The following is a 26,889-nucleotide window of genomic DNA, read 5'->3' on the forward strand; positions in this document are numbered from 1 at the left end:
AAACAAAGGACTGTCCCATTTCTATTTCTAGTGCTTCAAACCCTTGCCACCTCACACACTCCATCACTTTCCAGGTGACGTCAGTGAAGTTCCTGAGGGCTCAAGGCTCAAGGCAGTGAGTGTGTTAGTGTGGACATTGGGATTGGGCCTATAGGTAAACTGCACGCTTGAATTTTGACATAAATCTGATGCCATACAAATCAGCTCCCAGTCAGGAGCCGACCATTGTTTACTTCTATCCATCACCAAATCCATAGGTGAGCAAACACGTGCATCAATAATTAATCTGATGCGTATTGTGTGGTGTTACTTTGCTTCCTTAATTGATTTGTAATTACACAGGACTCTCTCCAGGTTAGTTCTGGTCAGACTGCTCTAACAGGCAGCAGGCCAGATACCATCGTACACTCATAGCACACACCAACAATTGCAATCATTTACATCGTGAGATTCAGTTCACTCCCGTGAAATATAAGGCCAATAATCCTAATTCTTCACTTAAAAGAAAATCGCATTTGTTACCAAAAGGGTCAATGACAATTAAACAATTATGGAAAGAAAATGTACAAAAGTTGCGACGAGAATCTTCTTACCTTCTCTTTGTTGGGTAAAGTCTGAGTGCTGGTAAAAGTGTCTCCTCCGTTTATACTGATCAGTTCTGCATCTACAGGTGGAAACGGGGCGGGGAAAACCACTACGTCACTCTTCAGTGTGTCTGAGCTGAAACACACGTCGTACTGCTGAGTGGACTTGGAGTAAGACCAGCTCCCGTCCGGGTGGGTGGTGATCATTGGGGCGCTGTACCTGCTGAAAGAGCCGTCTGTCCTGTGGCATTTCACAGCTATTAAACTGATGAGGCTCAGCAGGAAGATGAGCGACACCGACACAATGGCGATCAGCAGGTACAGGTTGAGGTCAGAGAAGCTGTCTTCCTTTATGGGAACATGTCTGAACTGAGTCTGGATGTCAGCGGAGCTTTCAACCACCACCACATCAATGGACACAGTAGCTAGAGAGGGAGGGCTCTCCAGTTATCAGAGACCAGCACCACCAAGGGGTGACTCTTCAGGTCGTTGTCACTCATCCTCCTCTTAGTCCTGATCTCCCCGCTGCTGGTTCCGATCCTGAACAGGTTGTTTCCTTTGGGCTCAGACAGGTGATAAGAAAGCAGCGCGTTGTATCCAGAGTCTGCGTCTACAGCCCTGATCTTTGCCACAAAGTATCCTGCTTCAGCAGAATATGGGATGCTCTCACTGTTAACGGAGCCGTGCTCAGAATAAGGAGCCAGAACTGCAGGACTGTTGTCATTCTCATCCAGAATAAACACATTTACAGTCACGTTGCTGCTGAGCGGAGGAACACCAGAGTCTGTGGCCTGAACTTTGAACTGAAACGTCTTCAGCTCCTCAAAGTTAAAGGACTGCAGGCTGATGATGTCTCCACTCTCTGAGTTTATATTTATCATGGTAGATAACGGTAATGAGTGTGTTTCACTTCTTAAAAATGAATAGCTCACCTGGCAATTTTGATCAATATCAGCATCCTTCGCTGTCACGGTTGTAATCACGGCTCCTGGACTATTCTCACTTACATACACATTAAGTACACTCTCTGCAAACAGGGGTGGATTATCATTTATATCTGAAACCACAATAGAAACTACACTGTTGCTGGAGAGCCTCGGGTTTCCTTGATCACGCGCCACTATGGTCACATTATAATCAGACACACTCTCTCTGTCCAGCTGCTTATCAACCAACAGAGAATAATAATTCTTGTAGTTGGTTTCAAGTTTAAAAGGCGAGTCATTTTTGATGTGCACATCCACCTCACCGTTTCTTCCACCGTCTCTATCTAAGACTGACACGAGCGCTACGGCGGTGCCTAAAGCAGCATCCTCTCTCACTGTGTTGTGCAGTGACGTCACAGTGATTTCAGGCGCGTTATCATTCACATCGACCACCTCCACCAGCACCTTGCAGTGAGCAGACATGGGCGGCTGGCCTTTATCACTGGCTTCTACTCGTATATCAAAAGCCTTCCGCTGCTCATAGTCGATATTTCCCTTTATTTTAATAACGCCTGTTTGATGGTCGATTTGAAAAATATCCAGAACGTGATTTTGATCTTTGCTTCTGAGGGAATAGACGACGTCACTGTTCAGGCCTTCATCTGCATCAGTAGCGTTCACTGTGATCACATCAGTGCCGATAGGTGTGTTTTCTGGAATTTTTGTCTTATATAGAGATTCACTGAAAACAGGGATATTATCATTAATGTCTAATATGGTAATCACAAGCTGAGAGGTGCCAGTTTTGGGAGGATTCCCTCCATCAATGGCGGTTAGAGTCATTGTGATGACAGGCGTCCTCTCTCGGTCTAATGCTGTCTGCAGCACTAACTCAGGCGACACTGTGTCTGCTGCTTTGTGCACTGACAAAGAAAAATGATCATTATGGTTTAATTTGTACGTGTGAATCCCATTTTTCCCTACGTCTGCATCACTGGCTTCAGATAACACGAATTTCACTCCAGGCAATGTGCTTTCAGCAATATGTAAATGTTGGACTTCAGTGGGAAAGAGCGGAGCATTGTCATTTTCATCTAAAATGATTACATCAACGCGGTAAAGCTTCAGAGGGTTGTTTATGACGGCTTCAACACTTACAGAGCACTGAGGTTCCTCCGGACAGAGCATCTCTCTGTCTATTCTATCACTAACATACAGCACACCCGTCCGACGATTCACCTCCAGGAATGTTTTCTTTGATCCCATCACAAGCTGAAACATACGGGATTCCAGCTCCTGTGTGTTGATGTTGAGATCCTTGGCAATATTTCCAATTTGGGTCCCCTTATTCACCTCCTCTGATACGGAGTAGGAGAGCTGCCCTGATGCCATTTCCCAGTAAGAATAAAAAACATAAATGCACATATGTGCCCAAAGATGGCTCCATCCAAAAGGAAAAAACATCTCTACATAGATCCCAGTCAGGTATTCAATCCACTATGTAATAATTCATTCAATTTCAGATGGTTTCATCTGCGGTGTGTTTCTCCACCGCCTTCCAAGCCTTTTGAACAAAGACATTAAAAAAAAAAAAAAACCAGCACAAGGACTGTGGACAGGAGGGGCTTGTCAATGGTGAAGAGGAAGGTGTCCTCTGATGGATCAACAGCGACGCTACGTGGTGAAAAAGGCTTATTACACATTACACAACACGCACCAACCACCGTTCATGGCTCCATTAATTAAACGGTATTAATTCAATAATCGCCCGTTCAAAGCTGAGTTCACATTTCAGAGCTGCGTTAATCCTTCAGCACCTCGGACAGCAGCCACGCTGTGTCCAGCAATACTGCCACTCTGTGTAAGAGTCACTAATATTAGTCTACTGAACACACACACACACACACACACACACACACACACACACACACACACGCACACACACACACACACACACACACACACACACACACACACGCACACACACACACACACACACACACACACACACACACACACACACACTCTCTGTGTTAAATCACATATTTGTTTTTGATTATAGGCTATGTAACCGAAACCTTTTTTATTCATTTAATCTAATGAACGTTTTTACTATCATTAGATAGCTACTATTAATGATATCACTATTATTACTTATTTATTTTAGTATAAAATATTTACTGTTTTGAGCAACTGTTAAATGTATACTGTGTGTGTGTATGTGTGTGTCTATCTATATTTTGTTGTATTTATTATTTTTGAAATATTGAATTTTTGTATTGTCTGCTCTGCTGTACCTGTCATTTTATGTAAGTTGAGGACCCCCTCGAAAACGAGATGTTCCATCTCAAGGGGCATATCCTCCAATAAATAAATAAATAAATAAATATTGAGCTTTTTGCATGGCAAGCAGTGTCCAGGTTTTTGATTGAACCTAGTTTAATTTAAAACAATGGCATTGTACTTCTTTACATAATAAAACAATATTTTTTGTTATCATTGAGGAAAATAAATATGGTCTAATTTAAAAAAAAAAAAAAAAAAAAAAAATCTACTTTGTCTTTACATGCTGCATGTCGAAGGCCGACACTCCAAGAAGTGCAATCTTTTAAAGTCAGCAAACTTTATATTAATTCGATAATTGCATTAATAACAGGAGTTTTTATTTATTGTTTGGACATATCTAAAATAGGTAAAGCAGTACAATAAAATAAAACTGACAAAAATATGTTGAAGAGTAAATTATGCATTTCCGCGAGTAGCATTAATAACTGGAACCAAATGTTGCTGAAATATTGGTTTTGATGTGCCATTCACTACACCAGACATTCACCCCCAGCTTCTGAACATTCCTGTTTATAATCCTTGGATTAAACTCGAGACTCATGAATTGTCCCATTTCTATTCTGGAAACATAATTTGATTTGAAAGAATTAATATCATCCAACAGCTACGATCCTTTTAGCCCCACATGCAATAATAATAATGGCTCGGCAAAGAATGAAGGCAGTGATTAATTTCCTATGTAGATGCGATAATTGCAGGTATATGACGTATGGTGCAGGATTTGCATATCAGCAACTTTACCCCCACATACAAAGAGCGCCTGTCACATCGGAACCAGCTGTCACGGTGCTTGTATGATTTGTAGGTCACAGTGCATCAACTCAACAGCAAAGGCCCTCCTTTTAAAACAAAGTTTGAATAACTTGAAAAAAGTTATCTATGAAGGGTCAAGCAAATGTATTCAGCTAACTGAGAAAACAATCAGTAATATTTACCATTAATCAAGCAGGAAATGATTGTGATGTTGGTTTATAGTTGTGTGCATGTATTAAACTAACTTACCCTCAGGCTCAGATATAATGAATATTTGATTATAGGCATTAACTGTAGTTTACAAAAATACACAGTGTTTATCTCAGTGAACATGTAGGACACATGTGGTAGTGGTTGGGTACATGTGTTGCTCCTCTGTATGTAGCGTGCCCATCACATTGTATACGTAGGGTGGAAATGTGGGCAGTGGCACCTGGGGAGAAGTTTTAAAAAGGACACAGTGTGGCGCTTGATGTGGGTGAGCGAGGTCGAGGCGGAAGCAGCAGCTTTCTAGGCGTGTTCATGCCATCATTTAACAACTACTGCCACATGTACAGCCACTAAATTAGTCCATAAATCACCTCTGTCTCATGGTTTTATGATTTTTCTATGCAGAGCCCTTTGTTGTGTCCAAGGGTGTTTACTGTACTATTTGTGTGTGTGTGTGTGTGTGTGTGTGTGTGAATGGGGGAAGGGTGTGATCTGAACATGCTTGAAGGCGAGTCCTCCCCCTCCTTCTTCTCCTCTTCCTCTGCACAGCTCTCCTATCTCCATAGCAACGCCGTCTTGAGCACAGACATGGATGCATATGTGCACAAACGCTCACTCACACACACACTCAAACAGAAGTCCGTGGGTGTTTTTTTTTTTTAATCAAAGCATTTGATCATCTAAAGTCACATACAAGCATCACCAATTTCACATTTATTGTATTACAGCATTTCTAATCATGCGTGTCATCTTAATCACACCAAAAAAAAAAAAAATTAAAAAATGTCTGATCTTGTAGTAATAGACAGAAAGTACAAATTCATTTTCTGCAAAACACAAACTTATGTACAAATGGGCAGGGCAGGCTGTAGCTGTATAGCAGGGCAACTCATACATTGGTAATGCAGCACTGCAGAAGCACATTCATGCTGACAGCACTTTACCAGCTTCCCTTACTTCCCCCCACAGCCCTGCAGAGAGCCTGACCTTTGCATTCAGCCATGCACAACCAACTCAATTCTCCCTGGACCAGGGCTCTGGAGACCCCTCCATCTTTCTACAGAACACACACTACATCCTGTTTAAAGTGATAAGATAATGATGTCACTGCGATACAGTTTTAGCAGGAAAAACTGCTCACCACGACACCTTTCACATCATTTATACATAGACTTTAATACCTTATTTTACAACGTTACGTATTTGTGTGAAGCCTATCACAACTGACACAATATTAGTTAGCTTGACGCCCTACACAACTAATGATCATGAGAGAATCAACCGCAAAATATGACCTTACATGAATGCAACAAAACATCAATGATTGTCTTTTTTAAACAAAAGATGATAAGCAGGTGGGAAAATGATAGCATGACATTTCATGACAGTATTATAAGTTACATTATAGTTACATTGTCACATACAGTATTTCTGCTCCAGTTACAGTCAGACTTTATGAGCTATGTCTAATAATCACCAAGGTCAAGTCCGAGTATAATATTCCAGGCATGTATAGTTATGATGGGGTAAAATGTGAGACTGCAGGGATGGATGAATCAATCTCCATATTTAATCCAACCGCCACTTAATCATTTATTCCCGAATCTGCGTTTCCCTCCACTGGTTTCTGGGGTAAGTAGGACAGGGGCGGATCTGTGGAAACATGAGCCGGAACAAGATGAAAATCAGGACACAGCAATATGGAGCTTGTCCAAACAGACACACACACACACACACACACAGCCACACACCACTGAGAGGCACATAAATTCAGTGGAACACTGTGATCACTCATTTGGAAAGCGATGGCATAATGCCTAAAAATCACATAATTAGTACTTAACTAAAGCAACAAGCAGCATGTCACTGCTGTGGTGTGTTTGTGCCAATTAGTGTCAAGAGATATCAATAATCAGGATTATATGGCAAGAGCCTGTTTGAACTATAAGTGGGTGTTATGGGAAAAATTCCATATCACAATTTTTTTTTCAGATCATTTAGACTATTTTAAAGTTATTTACTAATAAAACTAACCAATAAACCTACTTAAAATCACTGCCCTAAATGGAAAAAAGGAATAAAAGATCATTTAAGACAAGGACATTTTCAAATATATTTTTTAAAAATGTATGTAAGCAATTTATCAAACTGGTTCCAAGTACAACTAACATCAAACAAAAAGGCTTTTTACTTTAAAGTGGTGTAGCATTAGCAACACTTGCTACATAACGAGGCAGTTTTTTGGGTAACACACTCATGTTAATAAAATCCTACTTTAAACAGAGTTTTGAACGCCTCATTTCACACAGTTTGGACAATAATATCCTTTACAAGATAAAATGTTACTGCTTTGGTTACATTAGGCCTGGGTGATATGAACCAATATCCATATCTCTATTTTTTCCTCAAAATGGCTATAGGTGAAATAAACTCCTTTTATTTTTCTATTTTTTTTTTCAATAGTTTTACCAGAAAAACAATAATGGGTCAAAGTCAGTGGATAAAAATGCCACAAAGACCTTTTTATTAATCACTAGCAGCTCAATATCAACATTTTGTGTCACTTTTGACTTTTTCCTTTATTAAGGCTGAAATGTGTGATTACATTATGTATTGTTGCTTCTTTCAGGGCAGCTCTGAGTTGCTGAAAGTCATTTTCAAAGTAAATCACATTCAGTACACTGTCTCTTTAAGAATGTGTACATTTAATACATTTTGAACCATACAAGTTTAACAATAAAAGTTTATCAATAAAAGATTAATCCTGAAAGTATTTCAGGAAAAAAAAAACAAAAAAAAACAAACAATATTTTAACTAATCAAACTACTAAAACATTTCAGATGCACTGCAACGTGTTCTGGTGGTTTTATTCGCTGGCTGATGTTACAAAACGAATTATTGCACTATTGTTAAGTGAGAATTTTTTAAAAGATCAAATGTTATTCACAAAATGATGCCAAAAAAGAAACTCAGCTAGAACCACACATACACTGTTATAATCAATAAACAAACATGACCTAATGGGACTTTGAGTCACATCCTTGAAAACAAGAGTCAAAAGCAATGATATTGAAAACTATTTGGGTCATTTAGAATATCCTTGAGAGTGAAATGAGTTTATATGATAATATCATTGTCAGGACCTAATTGTACTTTGCTCCAGCAGAGCTTTATCATTGTACTTAGAGGTTTGGATTTTTTTAATACCACAGTTGTTATTGAAATCGCTATTGTTCTGAGGCTAGGGGATATGAAAGAATCAATTGAAATCTAATATAACAGTATATAGACTTTCATATATATATATATATATATATAATTGTTTTAATGCGAAAAACCTGAGGAGAAAAAAAAAAAAAAAAACAAATTATTTAAAAAGTGAAAAATTATTTTATTATTTTGTAGAAATAATCTATATTAAAGAGAAAGACACATAGTCGCACATCAGAAAGGAACATTCTCATAAGGCAGATTTTTATGATCACAAAATCATTTTTAGTTAGAAGTCCCAAATTTTCAAGAATTAAAAAAGAGAGAAAAAACAAGAAGCTAGGGTTTTTTTGTTTTTGTTTTTTAAACCAGAAACAAACAGATAGATTAATAACAACAACAACAACAATAACAACATGAATAATGTTAGTTAAATTTGTTTAAGTGTTGGGTAACCGTGTGGCATATTTATGTTCTATCTATCTATTTATCACAAACAATTTAAACAGTTAGTTTAAAGCTAACACAAATTATTAACAAAATTTGATGATGAATGATTTCATTTATTTTCATTCATTGATAGAGAAAGGATGAGTGAATTTTACACTTTTTTCTAATGGCTATATTGCCATGCTGTATTTTCTCGATACGTTTTATTTATTCTCATATACAGTATAGAAACCAACAAAAACAACAAATAATAATAATACTAATTTTGTTATTATTATTATTATTATTATTATTATAATAATAATAATAATAATAATAATAATAATAATGTACTTGTGTTCAGTGACTATGTGGCACATGTATGTTCTATATATCTATCTGTCTGTTATTGAAATTTGTGTAAAATATTTGTTATTTAAAACAAACATTAAATTAAGTTGAATTAATTAACAAATAATTTAACAAACAGTAAGTTTAAAGCTAACATAAATCATTGATGAACTTAGATGATGAATGATTTCATTTATTTTCATTCATTGATCAAGAAAGGATGAGTGAAGTTTACACTTCTTCTCACTACTTTTCAAATGCGATATTGCCATGTTGCATTTTCTCTATTAAACACTTTTTACTTATTCTCATATGTTAGATACCACCACCACCAACAACAGCAATAATAATAATAATAATAATAATAATAATAATAATAATAATAAGATTGTCTGTAAATAGGATAGCAGACACAAACATTCATGTTTAAGCTACTGTTAATGAGCTTTATAATGTCAGCTCAGCAGAGGTGCATCAGAGATCTAATTGGTCAGCAGGAGTTAGTGCAGCTGTAATGGGCAGTCTGATTGGCTCATGCATTGTGCCTAGCGATAAAGGCAGGTTTTGATGGATCTAAGGCTTCATAGGGAGTGCCCGGCATTGATTCACACTCTCTCCCATCCTGTATCCATGGTGACAGGATGCAGCATCTGCTACTGTCCCCCTTTCACTGAAACACCTGCACCACACTCCATCAGTATATGAACAAGGGCACGGATGACTAAAATAGGAACTAATCAATACATAACATCATCCTAGAATATTAATACAGACCAGTATCCACACACATGGTTTTCTCATGATAACTAAACCCACAGGTTGTTTTGTTCATTCTCTATCTGATTTATTATCTCCATGTCTTTAACCCACAAACTGAAATACCCTGGACTAAACTATTTTCGGAGGGATTAGGAATAAATCTCACTTCATATTCAGACATGGATAACCCAGATTTGTCAATCAGTTGCCTAGAGACAGAGCGTGTGCTGTTTGGCTTATAGAACACAGAATAGAAAGTGGAACAGGACCTGCTGCCCGTGGATCAATTCTGACACACAAACAACACCCGTCAATACGCTAAAATACAACGTCAACACATGGAAATGACTGAATCCATTGACACACAGACACACATCAGAAACAATAGGCATTCTTTACTTTTGCCACAAGAGGGAGATTCTTTTTTATTTAAACTATTTCTTTTGTTCTCTATTGCAGCTTCCACATGCACACAGTCACAAGCATGGCAGACAAGCCTTTTATTAGATCAACACTATCACACTCTAGAAAAAATCGTATCAATGATAGAGATACACATGCTGCTGGAGTGGCGACTATTTCCCTGCTGCTGGCGGATATTAAAACGCCTGCAGGCTCTGATGCAAAGGAGATTGGGTTCTCATCCAGTCAGTGGATATACATCTATACCTGCATATACTATGAAAATATATATCAAACATTCATATTTTTTGCATTTATTGCAATATAAAGAAGGACAAATACAAATAAAAAATAACATGGGCACCATGCATACATGCTATTTACCTGGCTATATCATTGTAGCATTGTGTAATGTCTATTTTTACTCTCCTATTAGTCATGCAGCATGGTACATGCAGGCACTGCAGGTTCAGACCTTTCTGTGACGGCATGGCCCATTTCTCTTACAGATGTAATAAATTATGAAGGAGTGGAGGCCTGCAAATATAGTCCGATGAGGGGGGAAAAAAAGGCTTCAAATATATTTTTAAAGTTGCCCCACTTTCCACTGGATTTGAATGTGAGCGCAACCTACCGACCATTTGGGCTCTGATGCTGCAGCACTCTGAAAATAGCAGGCACGAGCTTCAACTCGCATCAGCATCAAATGTAGAACATTGAAATGGCCCTCAGTCCCAGTGTGCCTCTAAAGCATCAGCAAGAGTGGGAAAAGCCACAGCAAGTATAGCAGCTTGTGTCAATGAGCAACATTATAAAGAGAAAGTCAGTGCATCTGCTGCACTGCTTTGTTTTTGTTTTTTCAATTGCAATATTTGAAATACGTACTTGGGTATTCGCAAGCTTGCATTTGCTAGTGAAGCGAATATAAAACAATAAAACAACAGTTTTTCAGGTTAAGTTATTTATGTGAATTTTATCGTTTATTTTATTTTGAAAAGCACACCACTCCTGCGCATGCTATCTACAGCAGCTTCACTTCCGCCCTCTCAGTGCAGTGACGGTGCTGATGACGGTAAGTTGTAACTCCGTGAAGGGGAGTTTATTTTAATATTTTTGACAACTGCGGTTGTATAATACCTCATATATGTTGTTAAGATTATGTTTTGTAATGTTATGGACCTGTTTTCAATTTAATTTGTGAGCTAACTTTGTGTTTTGGTACTTTTGAGAAGTCTGCTAATACCTGCAGTTAGCTAACTAGTGCCTCATTATCATGACGTCATTATCACGTTATATGTATTGAGCAGCTATTTTATTGTGCTGTTTGCTTCTGTAGGGAGCCACGTGTGCTGCTTTAATGAAGACACTAAAAAAAGATGTGCATTTTTGTGTCTATCACAGGTATGTTTTATTTTATTTTATACATGTAAAATTTGTGCATTTTACTCCATCCACTGACACCAAATATGATTGTATATAATTGTTATTGTATTGTGTTCAAACAACAATTGTTAATATACATTTTGGGGGGATCACAAAGTTATATTCCGTGTATTTAAAATCTCAGAGCAGTGACAGTGCTGATGAGGGGAGCCAGGTGTGCTGCTTTAATGAAGACACTAAAAAAAGATGTGCATTTTTGTGTCTATCACAGTAAAGTGATCGACTCCAAGCTGAGTCCTGTCTTCAATTAACGGGTGGCTGAAGAATTCGCAGCCGTTACACTAGCAATGCATAATTGTTTTATTTGTCTCTATGTCAGGGGTCTGCAACCTGTGGCTCTGGAGCCTCACGTGGCTCTTTGACTCTTTCGCAATGGATCCCTTGTCCCTATAGTTTAAAAAAAGTATTAAAATAATGAGTTGTTATTTTTTTTTTTACAGAGAGTATTGACTATTAATAATTACATTAACTTTAAATTAAATAATGATAAAACCATTTGTTAACCTTAAAATAAATCACAATGTTCCTTGCACCTGTGGCTAACCATATGTTTTAAATCACTGGTAAGATAACTAAACTAACAAAAACAATATTCTGGAAGAAAATAGAGATTTCATTTGTGTGGGGAAAGATTTATTTACCGTCACTGCCAACATGACGGCTTAATTTGTTGCAAGAAATTAGGCAGTTTAAATGTGTTGACCGACATCTGTTATCAAATTAAAGTTATTTTTGTAGCCCTTCAATTACATTAATTCAAAAATGTTTTGTCTACATAATATTATTTGATATCATTTTAACAGTATAGAAATTTACACACACTATTGTCTTCATTGAGAATATATATTTTTTCGACTCTGGAAGGACTTTAATCCAGAATCTGAGATTGGACAAAATGCGGTTCCTTTAAGAGTAAAGGTTGCAGACCGCTGCTCTATGTCAAGGTGTGAACCATGTGTAACCTCCCCATGACCTTCTGTAGCTTTGTATGAAATGCAACTAGAGCTAGGTGATTAATCGAAGAACAATTAAAATTATCATTCAGAGCTTTTAACTGATGTAAAACTGCTGTATTGGTTATTTTGATTAGAATAATCGTGCATTAACCGAAACCGAAAGAGGGATCAATTAATCATAATTTATAAATTTTTGCCATAATCGCCCAGCTCTAGATGCAACACATATGCTTGAAGAAATTAAATAGTCTGTTCAATTATTACTGCACCTGTATAAAGGCTCTTCTCTATGTTGCTCTATTAAAAATGTTTTGCTAATCTAATGCTGTACTACTAACACCTACAAGGTCAAACAGTTTCAGAAGAACAACTGATTTCAACTTAATCTAAATCTAACAGTAACACAACCATCTACGTAAGCGATGAGACAAATCAGATATAAATAACTGGGACACTCAATTAACACTAATCAAATAAGAATAATTCTATTTTAAATACTAAACTTAACACACATTAAACAACTCGATACATATACCTAATAAATCAAATAAATCGACACCAATAGACCCCTGAGTGATAAATAATAATCAATCAATAAATCTTGAACATAAATTGTATTGCTTTAAATCAGCAGTAAATGTCATCTTTAACAAACTACAATAACTGAGTGTTTGATTTCTAAATGTAAAACATCTTCTAATTAAAATAATACTGTTAGATATAAACTTTATAAATCTATGCTTTGACCTTTATCATTTATGTATATCTTTATCTCTGATGAGCTAATGTTTGACCCTGTGGGTTGAATTTACAATTGAACTTTGCTATTGCTAAGATTCTGCGACGTCATTGGTCCATCGTGTGTCACAATCAAGCACAGTTGGCTCCGCCCCCTCCTATAAAAACTATCACCTGTGGACTCTACAATCTGTGGTGAGTAGGTTGGACAGAAACATGTTAATAGAGAGCTATAGTGAGTATTGAGTAGCTAGTTAGCATAGCATAGATTCTTCATTGGAGATTTTATAGTATAGACTGGGTGTTCCTTAACTGCTTCAGTAGCCCCGCCCCTTCACACCTTCCTACAGAGCTTAGTATTGACGGGCAATGGCTGCGGCTGTGTTGAATGCTTACGGTGAAAAACGCACATTTCTAATCAGATACTGCATTATAAATGCTGATATTTTCACCATGTGCTATAAAACCAAATGCACACCTCAGATGTACATGCTGAACACATACAGAGCCGTTTAGAGAGAGAGAGAGAGTTGCGACAACGGAAGAGTTCCCGGAAGTTTGAAATAGTTCCTGCGGGTCCGTTTTTTTTTTTCTCTACATACGCATTTCAACAACCTGTGACGGAGTATATGCATGAGCGTGGGTGTTGCGCGAGCGCGTGTGAGAGAGAACCAACGGAAACGATGGAGAGAGTCACACACACACACAGGTCAATAATAAATGCAACGTTTTTCACGGGTCCTAATGTTGAATTATTTCTCAGGAACAATTTCATTTTTTTTTTTTCCCAGGTTAAATATCTGACTGATGGATTAAAATGTCTTTGTCTTATTTTGAACTGTGTTATGTCTGATGGAATCTAACTGTGAACCTGTTCATTGTCCCATTGTAGAACCAGTTCACCTCCTGGATTCCTTGGCTCTGAGCCCAACAGCTCTTTGTCCTCCCTCATACCTGCAGTGTGTGTGGGTGTAACCAGGAAGTGCTGAGCACTGGACACACCCTGTAAAAGTAACTCTGCACTCAGTCTGGTTTCAGAGAGTGACAGTGACAGACTGCTGAAATGGAGCAGCAAGGAGCTGAACTACAACAGAAACCTTCTCCTGTGGCCATCTGTCTGGACCTCCTGAAGGAGCCGGTGACCACTTCCTGTGGACACAGCTACTGCAGGACCTGTATCAGCAACCACTGGGATGCAGAGGAGGAGAATCACATCTACACCTGTCCTGAGTGCAGAAAGGAGTTCATAAGGAGGCCTGATCTGGGGAAAAACATCATGTTAGCAGAGTTAGTGGAGGAGCTGAAGAAGAACAGACTTCAAGATGATCCTGATGATCAAAGATTTGCTGCAGCTGAAGACGTGGCCTGTGATTTCTGCACTGGGAGGAAACTGAAAGCCTTCAAGTCATGTTTGAACTGTGTGGCCTCTTATTGTGAAAAACACCTTCAGCCTCATCATGAATCTGCTGCATTCAAGAGACACAAACTGGTGAATCCCTCCAAGAAGCTCCAGGAGATGATCTGCTCTCGTCATGATGAGGTGATGAAGATGTTCTGCCGCACTGATCAGCAGTTTATCTGTATTTTCTGCTCCACGGAGGAACATAAAGACCACAACACAGTTTCAGCTGCAGCAGAAAAGACTGAAGAAACAGAGAGAGCTGCAGGAGAGTCTAGCTGACATCCACAAGAACATCCAGAACAGACAGAAAGATGTGGAGCTGCTTAAAGAGCAGGAGAAGACCATCAACCTCTCTGCTGATCAGACAGTGGAGCACAGTGAGCAGATGTTCGCTGAGCTGATCCGTGTCCTCCACCAAAGAAGCTCTGAGCTGGAGAAGGAGGTCCGATCCAAGCAGCAGACTGAAGTGAGTGCAGTCCGAGCGCTTCAGGAGAAGCTGAAGCAGGAGATCAGGGAGCTGAAGAAGAGAGACGCTGAGCTGCAGCAGCTCTCCCACACTGAGGATCACATCCAGTTTGTCCTCAGCTACAACTCCCTGTCAGCGCTTCATGTGTCCACACACTCCGCCATCATCCACAGAGGTCCTGGGAGCTGCTTTGAGGAGGTGACGGCAGCTGTGTCAGAGCTCAGAGAACATCTCCACAAAGTCCTGATGGAGGACTGGACCAAAGTCTTTCACACTGTGGAGAGAGTGGATGATCTACTATCAGAGCCGAGAACCAGAGCTGGATTATTAAAGTATTCACAGGAAATTACTCTGGATCCAAACACAGCTAATAGATATCTGAAATTATCAGAAGGAAACAGAAAAGTAACAAGATTGGGAGGTCTGTTTTCTCTCTTAAAACAATTGTCAGTAGATCTGGATCATCCAGACAGGTTCACTGGATGGGTTCAGGTCCTGAGCAGAGAGAGTCTGACTGGTCGTTGTTACTGGGAGGTGGAGGTGGAAGGAGTTGAGGTATCAGTGGCATACAAGAGTATCAGCAGAACAGGGGGAGGGAATGAATGTCGGTTTGGATTTAATAAACAAATCATGGATGTTAATGTGTTCTCAAAAAGTTACACATTTTATCACAACAGCATAAAGTCTCCAGTCTCACATCCTCAGTCCCTCCAGAATAGGAGTGTACGTGGATCACACAGCAGGTATTCTGTCCCTTCTACAGCGTCTCTGAAACAATGACTCTCCTCCACAGAGTCCACACCACCTTCACTGAGTCTCTACATACCTGGACTTGGTGTTTATGGATGGTATGCAGGGTAGTGCTGAACTCTGTAAACTGTAACTGAAAATATTTTATATAACACACAATTTACTTCCTTTTTTTTTTTTGGAACTAAAAAAATATTTTAAAGAATAGAAAAACAAAACAAAAAACCTAATTAAATAAAATCGATTGGTTTTACCAGAATGATTGCTTTGGATGTTTTATTTTTTTAAATTCTGGTTCTTTTCAATATTTCTGTAACAACACATGTCTCCATTATGGGGTAAATTTATGAGATCTTTAATGAACATGTATTTTTACAAACATGTTTCAGCCATAAACAAATGAATGTATATGTTCTTTAAATTCTATGTGGTACAAATCTACAAGTGTTGTTTAGCATAAAAATGAGTAATCAAGATGATTGAATATTATGATGGGGAAAATTGAAATGTAGTCAATAAAAATGTGAGGTTTTTAGGTTATGGTGGTATGTTTGACGTGTGATTCCTGTGAAATAAACCCAGTGTGACTCTGCTGCTGCTTTTGAGGTTATTTTACAGTGTCAAAGATCAAATATTTACAACATTTATGTCAACCACACAGCTCGTCTGCTTTGTATAGTAAACAGAGGCCCTGGATGTTAGCTCAGGTATGTAGCCTGTGCTAACTGAGCCAAAGCTAACCAAACAAAGTGCTCATTAGCGCAGAGGTCGCCAACCTGGACTGGGAAGGGCCCGCGGACTGTTTGACAAGCAGAAAAACTTTGTAAATCATCAAAAAAAAAATCCACCAAAATGCCACCTAAACCCAACCTGGCAACGCAGCTTCTACAACTTCTAATATTCCTCTCTGTGCTCCGTCTTGTGTCACTTTTCTCTCAGTCTTTTAATTCCTCTGTAAACGTATAAATATTTGTGTCGTGGTAAAAGTAAAGTTAAAAAGTCACCAAAATGAATATGCGTATTCAGATACCTGAAAATATACTAAAAGAGTAAATAAACCACAAAACTAATGTCTTTGGATGTAAATATGGATTATTATTCATAGTTTCTTTTTTAACATACTATAATTTAATGTCCAATAGGTCTTATTTAACCATAAAATATATTCAGGTCAACTTTCTCACAGCCTATTTTTCAGGGACAAGGTCAAACAGTTTCAGAAGAACAACTGATTTCAACAAATCTAACAATAACACAACCATGTACGTAAGCGATGAGACAAATCAAATATAAATAACTGGGACACTCAGATTAACACTAATCAAATAAGAATATTTCTATTTTAAATACTAAACTTAATACACATTAAACAACTCATATACATATACCTAATAAATCAAATAAATAGACACAATAGACCCCTAAGTGATAAATAATCAAATCTTGAACATAAAATGTATTGCTTTAAATCAGCAGTAAATGTCATCTTTAACAAACTACAATAACTGATCATTTGATTTCTAAATGTAAAACATCTTCTGATTAAAATAATACTGTTAGATATAAACTTTATAAATCTATGCTTTGACCTTTATCATTTATGTATGTCTATCTCTGATGAGCTCATGTTTGACCCTGTGGGTTGAATTTACGATTGAATTTTGCTATTGCTAAGATTCTGCGATGTCATTGGTCCATCGTGTATCACAATCAAGCACAGATGGCTCCGCCCCCTCATATAAAAACTATCACCTGTGGACTCTGCAATCTGTGGTGAGTAGGTTGGACAGAAACATGTTAATAGAGAGCTATAGTGAGTATTGAGTAGCTAGTTAGCATAGCATAGATTCTTCATTGGAGTGTTTATAGTATAGACTGGGCGTTCCTTAACTGCTCAGTAGCCCCGCCCTTCACACCTTCCTACAGAGCTTAGTATAAAACTCATCTTTTCCTTATAGCTTGTACAAATAGAAGCTATACATGCAATATTTTGTGATGTACTTTTTTAATCCAAGGTAAAACATGGCTTTGATTGGAAAACAAGTTACAGGCAACACTTGAAATACTGCCCTCAGCCTTGAGTTCAGGGTTGAATGGCCTCCTTCTCATTGAGCCAGTGCTGCTCCCTTTTTAAAGTGACTCCTCACGGCATCAAGAAGATGATTCTAACTAATCGCATTAAATGAGCAGCACGGGAGAATTACCACTCTACACTATGGACGAGCTTCTAATCCTGGACAACGGGGAAGACCGACAGCACTGAAAAGAAAGGCCTCGACAAGAGTTGTCAAATATGGAGCACCTGGATTAAAAACTCCAAAATGTAATAAACTGCAAAAAAAAAAAAAATGCACAACCATAGACGGTGTATGTGTGCATCATACATATGCAGACCTTTGCATTTGTTTTCATTGCTTTAGTCCTTCATATGACCAAGCAAACAGCTGCATATCAAACATCATTCACACATTGATCACTGTCTCACATCCACTGAACCTGAACCTAAAACACACACATCACTTCTACTTCTCTGATCTCTTTTAGAGGTCGAAGCAAAGTGAGAGAAGATTAGGTTAACAGGGAATAAACAGGGTTTAGGGAACAATTACACATGCCTTCCATCACAAAGAACTTATTTACAGCAGTCTGTAAACATGACTCTTTGTTGTTTTCTATCATATTCTCCAACACCCCTGCTGCTTCCCTCTTCTGACTCACATTAAGCACACACACACTTCATTATCCACAATGTGACGCATAGATTGCAGACAGGATTGATCTGGAAAGTCATTTAAAACAATCAAAATCTCCATCTTTATGAAGAAAAAAACCTTTAATACAACAGAAAAAAACACTCCCAGAGGTATTTAAAAATATTTCATATTAATAAAGTTTACAGGTAACTTTTCTGTGGAGAAACTGCATCTAAAATTGATCTTAGAGGGTATTTTCAATGAAGGAATCACATTTGATTGTTAGCATTTGGAAAAACAACAACAAATTGAATTAATAAACAAGAGCAAGAGAGAGAGCAGACCCTCCGCCAAGCGCCAGAGCTCCTCTTTTCCAGATATTGACAGTTATCTAAATCAGTCATCCTGATCATGGTACCATGAACATTCACACTGTAAAGGCTTGGAAAACATTCATACCTCCATATTGGTAACAATACACAGTATACGTTCAAATGTGTGGACACCCCTATTTTTTCAAAAAAATCGCGATGAAATATGTAATCCGTATCCGATCTGGATGCAACTCCATGGGGTAATTGAGAAAACAATCTGACATAACTGAGCCAAATCTCACAAGATTGGTCAATTAATAACCAAAATATACATTTTATATAATACATAATATATACAGTATACATTTCACTAATGATGAGAGATGTGAATTCTTAGATTCTTTGTCCGGATCGCCTTGAAAATTTCATTGAAATTTTTCATGGCATAAGGTAATCCTGCTAAAAGACAAACAAATAAACAATTGCTGGTGAAAATGTCACCTCTTAAGTGATAATAACAAGTATATTACCAAGCAATAAACATACAACAGTAGAGTAGAGGCCAGATTATCATATTTTCATCTGTGAAGACCTGAAGCAAGCACACGTCAAAGCAAAGCTGTAATGTCCGAGACGTTGCATTTTTCTGTTTACTGAATATATAATATCTGTCCATCCCAAAGAACACAGGCGAAAATAAGGTGTCAATAACGATTGCATTGACAGCGACACTATACATTATAAAGAAAGCCCTATATGAACTGCTGACCTACGGATGGTGTGTCCTTTTACAATATATATGAGTAACGCTGATTTGGAGTCCATTGAAGATATGAATACAGGCAATTAGGTGTATCATTTACACCCAGGTTGTTTTTATAATCAGAATTTAGATGCTTGTGCTCTGACAGTTAGCAATCTGGACTGTGAAAAGCTAAAGCACATTGGTCTAACATTGAAACAAGATTATAAAATGTAAACCAATGATATCTTTACCTTGAAGTTTATATATTTTCTCTCAGCAATACTCATTGGAGTCTCTGAAAAGACTGTTGGTGCAAAGTATTTTTATCCTGCATACTGTGCTATTTTGGAAAAGTGACAAGAGGACAAGAAGGTTGGGTATAAATAGGGAGGATTGGCATGAAAATAACAAAAAAAAAATGACTAAATGCTGCACACAATGTCCTGGTATCCAGTGGAAAATGTGTTACTTTAAATCAAGATAGATTTAGTTTTTCAGTATATCAGAAACATGAGAAAATCCTTCATATTTCAGCAACACTTTCTTTCAATGACTCTATGAAAACAATACTATAACATACCTGAGAGTATGTTAATATCCATACAGCTAATATGACAGTAAAAAAATGTTGCTTGAATGTACTTGTGGGGATCGCTAAATAAACATACAACATACAATAAAGATGTATGAACCTAATCGTCCCGACTTAAACCAGAGGAATAAAAGAGCACACAACAATATTTATAAATATGATATAATTACAAACATCCCAACCAAAATATATAGCGGTTGCACATAAATGGTCAGAGCCAGGCAAATGTTCTATGGATTTGATTTATATAGCACGTTTATGAAAAAGCAGTTCCAAAGGGACGGGACGGGCATATATTTACAAAACATTTACAGTCAAACATACTGATGCACTGGAGGCTCAATTTATGATCAAAGCTAAAGTCTTTGTCAATCGTTTGTGTCGGACAGTCAAAAAATGTGCTGTAGGAGGTTTAGTGTAAAGTGAGCAAAATATTATGGGAGGAGATGGATTTAATATGTTTTACAGTTTCTGATAAAAAACAGAGTATTGGACTTCATAATTTGTGTAAAAAATGTGAACTTTAGAGGCTTGCAGAAAGAAAGAAAGAAAGAAAGAAAAATAAAATGCAGGAAAAGAATGGGTAGCGGCCTAGCCAATAATATGATAGATGTAAATGTTTTAATATTTTCTAGATTTTATGATTATATGACAATAAATCAAGAGGAATAAATTCATGTTGCATATATTGAATATTTGTAGATTATGGTGAATTGGATGTCAGGAGATATGGGATTAAAGACAATAAAAATACGTAACATTTAGCCTTATGCAGTACATATGGAGAGGCTTTTTATAACTTCTCCATAACCACCAGAAATCAAACCACTGGCTCATCAGTCATTCCAACATTAACATGTGCCTCTACTGACTGCATGAGCCTCTTGGTGACGTTTTAATGTTTTATTTTATGAACTTTTCTTTCAATATATGATGATTGTCTCATATCAAATACTGTTTATTTTTTATTTTATTTTTTTAATAATATGTAAATGGAAGTGTGATGGTAACACTTTAATTTAGGGAACACCTAGAAACCATTAATTAGCTGCTTATTAGCATGCACATTAGTAACATATTGACTCTTAACTAGTCATTATTATGTACTTAATAATGCCTTATGCTGTATAGCCTTATTATATAACCAGTAAGAGTTTTCCCTCAATAAACTCAGAATTATTACATATTAGTAGTAAGTAAGGAAGTTGTTGTATATGAATTATGATCTCAATATAGGATTAGGGTTAACGTTAACCCTAATCCTAACCCTGTTTGGAATGCGAGACTAAAGCATTAATAAGTACTAAATAATGACTAAGTAAGAGCCAATATGTTACTAATGCTATATTAAGGTTAATAGGTGTTCCCTAATATAAAGTGTTACATTACATTTTTCACTGTATATTTTATTGTGTATTTCCTTTCATTTGTATTCTTTTAGGGTGACATTTAAACATTCTGTGAACAAAAAGCCTTCTGGCTAAATCTGGTATATTTTCTATATGGATATGAATGTGCATTGCCCCTGTTAAATAAACCAATAAATAAAATAAATACCATAACACAAGACTCATGTATCACACCTCACGTGATATGTTTACCAGACATCATTATTTATTTTGTGACTTAGGATTGGTAATTACTTAAACCAACCAGACAACAAACAAGTGTGAGCTCATGAGCTGCACAGTCCTGATTTTATTCATTTGTTTTTTTTTTTTTGTCTGCAGCCTTCAGGCTGTGAAAAGGCACACATGGGTTCGTTTGTGCTACACATGTTCCTGCCGCTGTCACAAAGCATGAGAACTACAAAGAGAGGGAGCGAGTCCGACATGCTCACTGCTCCAGATTCTGTAAAAAAACGAGCTCCAGAGACAAATCAAGGAAAGATGGTGTCTAATAGTAAATGAATGGTGCACATCAAACACAGCTGTGCTTAAAAGACGCAGACTAAATGCAGACAAACAGGACAGAGAAGCAGATTTCAGGAGAACAAGAGGATGAATGTAGAAAAACTGAAATGTGTCCATTGTTTTTCCTCAGCTTGCAGTTGCACAAAGTAACAGGAGAGGGCATAAGGAGGAGAACCAGGCAAAGGAGGGAGGGGAGGGGGGGGATGGAGGAAACATGAAAAATGGTACTCTTTGTACTACGTGGGCAAAATAAGGGGAACTAAAGAATGAAGAAATGAACGTGAGAAAGTTGATAACCATGGGAAGGTAAAGATGAAGGAAAGCATGTACGCTAGAGAAAGCGGAGAACAATGGTGATGAGAGGCATCAGTGGGAAGAGAGAGTGGGATGTGAGTCAGCCTCACAGCATCACCAGTCATCTTCCACACCCATGTCTCATTGTTTTATTCATAGGCTGCACCCACCCACATACGACAGCTGGATACACAGGTGGATGTCAGAGCGGAGCGTTTCCACCGAGCATCCCATAAGCTACAATCTGCAAAATGATCGATAATTAATACCTAATCATCACATGGTTTCTCTATGAAACACTGTCTAAAAATAAACACCACAGTCCAACTTGATGAAATAGAAAGCTATACACGTGGGATGAGATGAGTCACCCTCTGCAACAAACAGCCACTGGTTGACACTCACACAGATGACCTGATAGATGAGGAATGAAGCCTATACAGCTTGAAAAAAGACAAATGTCATTACATTTATCAACCCTATTATGTACATCATTGTGCAGGGGGAAAACTGCAGTCCTGAGATATGATCTGTCAAAATGTTGCGAAATCCCCAGCTATTACAAGATGTTTTTTGAAGGATTTTTTAAAACTACAATTATAGCTACAATATAAAATGTGCTAGAATAAAATATAGGTTTGATCTTATATGTTAGTTACATTACATAGGATTTAGCCAATTTCTTTAATAATTTAAAACAGAAAAATAAAATACATAAAACCAAGTGAAAGCAAAATAAACAAAAAATAAATTGTCTCAAAACCAAATAATCTAATACTTAATCATTTCTTTTTAGTCAATGGAAAGAACAAATTTGATGCAAAACTCTTATTTTTTAAATCCAAGTTAAAATACTCTATTGCAGTAGTTCTCAATCTATTTTGTGCCGTGTACCCCCTTTGCATTTTTGTCTAATAATGAGTACCCTCTCGTCATATCAACTCCCCTCTCTATAATTTCATATGCGTTTTCATTTGTGGAACAACGGGCTCTCCTAAACCCCCAACTATGTCTCGAACATTGGTTCCCTAATGGTTAATCTACAAATTCAAAACAATAAGTGGAAATCTGTTTAAAAAAATACAATAAAAAATATGCATGCAACTTTTAGGTGTTTACTTCAATAGTAAGTAAATATGGTCACCTTTGTAAAATGTTGCTAATTATTGTCTCCTATTGTCAGAAGTGTGATAAAATTGCCTCTACATCATAAAATAATCCTGTTTCAATAAATAACAAGGAAATATAACAGTTTATTCAGCAATACAGTACTGTTAGTTTGTGGTGAATTTGTATAAAAAAAATTGCCTAGAAAGGATTATTTCTTTCCGAGTACCTCCTGCAATGTAATCCTGTACCTGGGGGTACACATACCCCTGTTTGGGAACCACAGCTTTAATGCTTATGACTGAGAGGGAGATTAAAAAAATGAGAAATAAATGATTGTATTAATGATTTCAAATTCTTTTAATGCTAATATTTTCATACTTGATTTTTAAACTGCTTGATGGTTTCTAAATGCTGCCACCTTTAATCAAAGTGGAGCACACTGAATTGCGTGTTTATGAAAATGCTATACAAATAATTGGTTTGCCATTCCTGAAGCTACATAAAGACAGCTACAAAAAATAATCAAGCATAATAAAATGATGCATAAAAACAACCAATTGACTTAATTCAAATTATTTTAATGAAACTTAATTCTTCCTCCTTGTCTATTATTACTTGGTCTTTACAAGTTAAAATTTACTTTCTTGCCTTTTATTGTATCCACATATCTGGTTGATATATGTGTTTACAGCTCTAAAAGAGGTTTTACAGTTTACTAGGAATATGTGTATAGAGTTACAGCACGCAACACGACAAAACTAAGTTCCCAGGTCCGCCTGACTCACATAAAAAGACACTTGCCTGTTCGATTTTCACAAACATTTTAGATATCTAACTAAACAACATTTATGTGTTAAAAGAAGTAGTAGGTAAAGCTGGATTGCATTGTAACCTCTAGCTAACCACCCACCACACCAAAAACTCTTCTTGGCCTCTTTGACATTATTGAATAAACGTAAACACCAAATTGGATACATCAAATTCAAAACTCAATAACCACAGATGATCCCTATAGAGATTTCACAAAGCAAAGCAAATAGAGTGAAAGGGAACCCTGCAAGCTGCGAGACTATCCTCTGTCAGTCATGATCTGATCCCATCCATGGCCAGAAAATAACTACAGCATATGTCATTAATCAGTAAGTATACGGCTTTAAAGGCTGTTTACTGCTTTTACCCCATTTACCCCACAGTGTGCAGAGCAGGGATACGGCTTGTTGTGTAAGAAGTCAATCCTCTTAACAAGGCTAAAAGATTTCCTTCAACTTTTCACACATCCTTTACATTCAAATCCACTCGCTGATCCTAAATTCATAACAGAAAACACCATGTTCAGATTTACCGCAACACTTTCAAAGACTCATTTCACTGAAATGTGTGGTCACTCGTCGGCATCTTTCACGTTTTTTGCCTCGCGCTGACCCATCAGTTAGTTGAGTCCCTTCAGGCATCCCATGTGATTATCTAAGCACGAGGCAGATGTTGTGGCGTGTACGAGCACCGATGCCAGACAAAAGCAGCACAGACCTCACATCTGTTCTGTTGATTCAGAAAAAAAAAGGGGAAAAATGGGCTAAATGCTCTGGGAAAAAAGCCACCAGACAGTGTTACATCAGACAAACACAAACACTGGTGATTCCTGCTATTTTAATAGCTTATGATGGCTGACAATATAATGCAAGAAATTTAGATATAAAGCTGAGAATGCGATATTTAAATGCAGCCTCATACAGCAGGGGCTTTTAGTGTATGTGTGTGGTGTGAACAGTTCTCATCCCTGCAATGTCGGAAACGCTCCCAGAGTGACCCCTTTCTATCACCACTCAGTGAGCTTATATAACAAAGAGGTGGGGAGAATCTTCTATACAACAACAGGAATGATAGAGAATCAAGCAATGCAGAAAACTGACTTTTACTGTATTAAAAATTTTGTTTTGTTACAATACTGTGCATATACCAGATACTCACATGCTAGTTCTTTTCAAAAGAAAGAAGCAAGATTTGACCCAAATACAGGAGAAAAGGGACTCGTTCGGGCCAGTTCACATCAAAGCCACACACATTTTCTTTATACTGGGGAACCATGGCAGGACTAAAGGAAACCATTCAAGGGAGTCCTGTTGCACAGGGTGCATTCGATTAAAACATATTTAATACAATTATCATAATAATAAATTCAGGCCTTCTTTAGAGCAAGCTTTAAATCAAAAGAACATAAAAAGATGTATCGATTCACTATTAAATTAGAAGAATCACAGGCAGGCTAAACTGAAATGAGTTTCTGTCTGAAGTAATGCAAAACACAAGATAAAACAACTGACTAAACGCTCAATAAAGACGATCCACAACAGCAGCTCCAGCATCTGCTTGAAATAATGAAGCCCCGATTTGATATTGGCATCAAATATCAGTCTGATATCAGCAAAATAATGACTATCAAATTATATTGGCCTGTATCTAAAATCTTTAATATAACATACATTGTTTTTTTATTGGATTTAATGAAAGTATTTTTCATTCTTCAAGTTTATTTTGTATTTATCTCATTAAATTTTATCTTGTATTTGAGGTTAAATGTATGTAACCCATTGATTAATAATAAATGGCTCAGTGTTCGTGACTATTGTTCTCTATAGTATCATTTCATCAAGCTTTTTCTCACGTTCTCATCACAAAAACAAAATTCAAAAATACAAAATAAAAACAGAAATAAAAGTATATGATTTGCACTAATATCAGGTCAATATCAGTCAATATTCAAAGCTACAATATTGGTATCTTATCACAGAAAAACTTGTATCGGGACACACCTACTAATAGCACTAAAATATGCTCAATAAAAGTATTTTACAAGTAAAAGGTCAACAGCACAAATGAAAACATATAACACTTTAAAACTTTACTGTAAAAATTACAGTATTTAACAGGCAGAAGTGATCCTGTAAAATACTGTAATATTCGACAGTATATTGCCGTACTTATAATCAGAGGTGTAAAGAGCACTAGTATCTCCTACGCTAATAGAAGTACTGTTATTTGATTGAAATTGTACTCAAGTACAACTACAAGTAAGTCCTAAAATACTCAAGTACAAGTAAAAAATATCTCAATTGAATAATACTCAAAGTAAAAGTTACTAGTTACTTTCAGCCCCCACATTTATTTTTGGTAATAAATCTTGTTTTGGTTCCCTAGCATACCGTAAACATCTCACGTATAAACTTAAAAAAGGAAGACACCAAATTGTTCACAATTGGAACTTCATTTATTTTCCACAAAGGCATCTGTATAAGATAAAATATTTGTCAAAATGTACAATTTTTCAAATAAAATAACACCTATGAATTAAATAAAAAAAAAAAAAAAATACATATCAGGCTCTGAAAATATAGCTAAAGGTATGAACCCTAAAACTGAGAAAATAACCAACATTCAATGCTGTTTTGGTGCCGTGCATTACGTTTAATCTGATTGGTCAGATATGATGTGATACATTTGATTG

The 26,889-nt window shown here is 36.9% G+C and overlaps 1 protein-coding gene and 1 pseudogene across 7 annotated transcripts in view; one reads left to right on the top strand and one right to left on the bottom strand.

Annotated features, from left to right (window-relative positions):
* Positions 1-26,889, bottom strand: part of LOC114470587 (protocadherin alpha-C2-like) — a 171,065-nt gene that overhangs the window by 93,565 nt on the left and 50,611 nt on the right. For 3 of the 7 annotated variants that reach the window (XM_028458847.1, XM_028458848.1, XM_028458849.1), the window contains exon 2: positions 5,589-6,472. The exons of the other annotated variants lie outside the window; for them this stretch is intronic. In XM_028458847.1, coding sequence (XP_028314648.1) covers positions 6,413-6,472 — 60 coding nt within the window. In that variant the 3' untranslated portion in view covers positions 5,589-6,412. Of the gene's footprint in view, positions 1-5,588; positions 6,473-26,889 lie in introns of those variants that run through there. 7 annotated transcript variants of the gene reach the window in all.
* On the top strand, positions 11,027-16,316 carry LOC114470594 (E3 ubiquitin-protein ligase TRIM16-like; annotated as a pseudogene).

This window comes from Gouania willdenowi, chromosome 10, assembly GCF_900634775.1.
Source record: "Gouania willdenowi chromosome 10, fGouWil2.1, whole genome shotgun sequence".
Lineage (NCBI taxonomy): Eukaryota > Metazoa > Chordata > Actinopteri > Blenniiformes > Gobiesocidae > Gouania > Gouania willdenowi.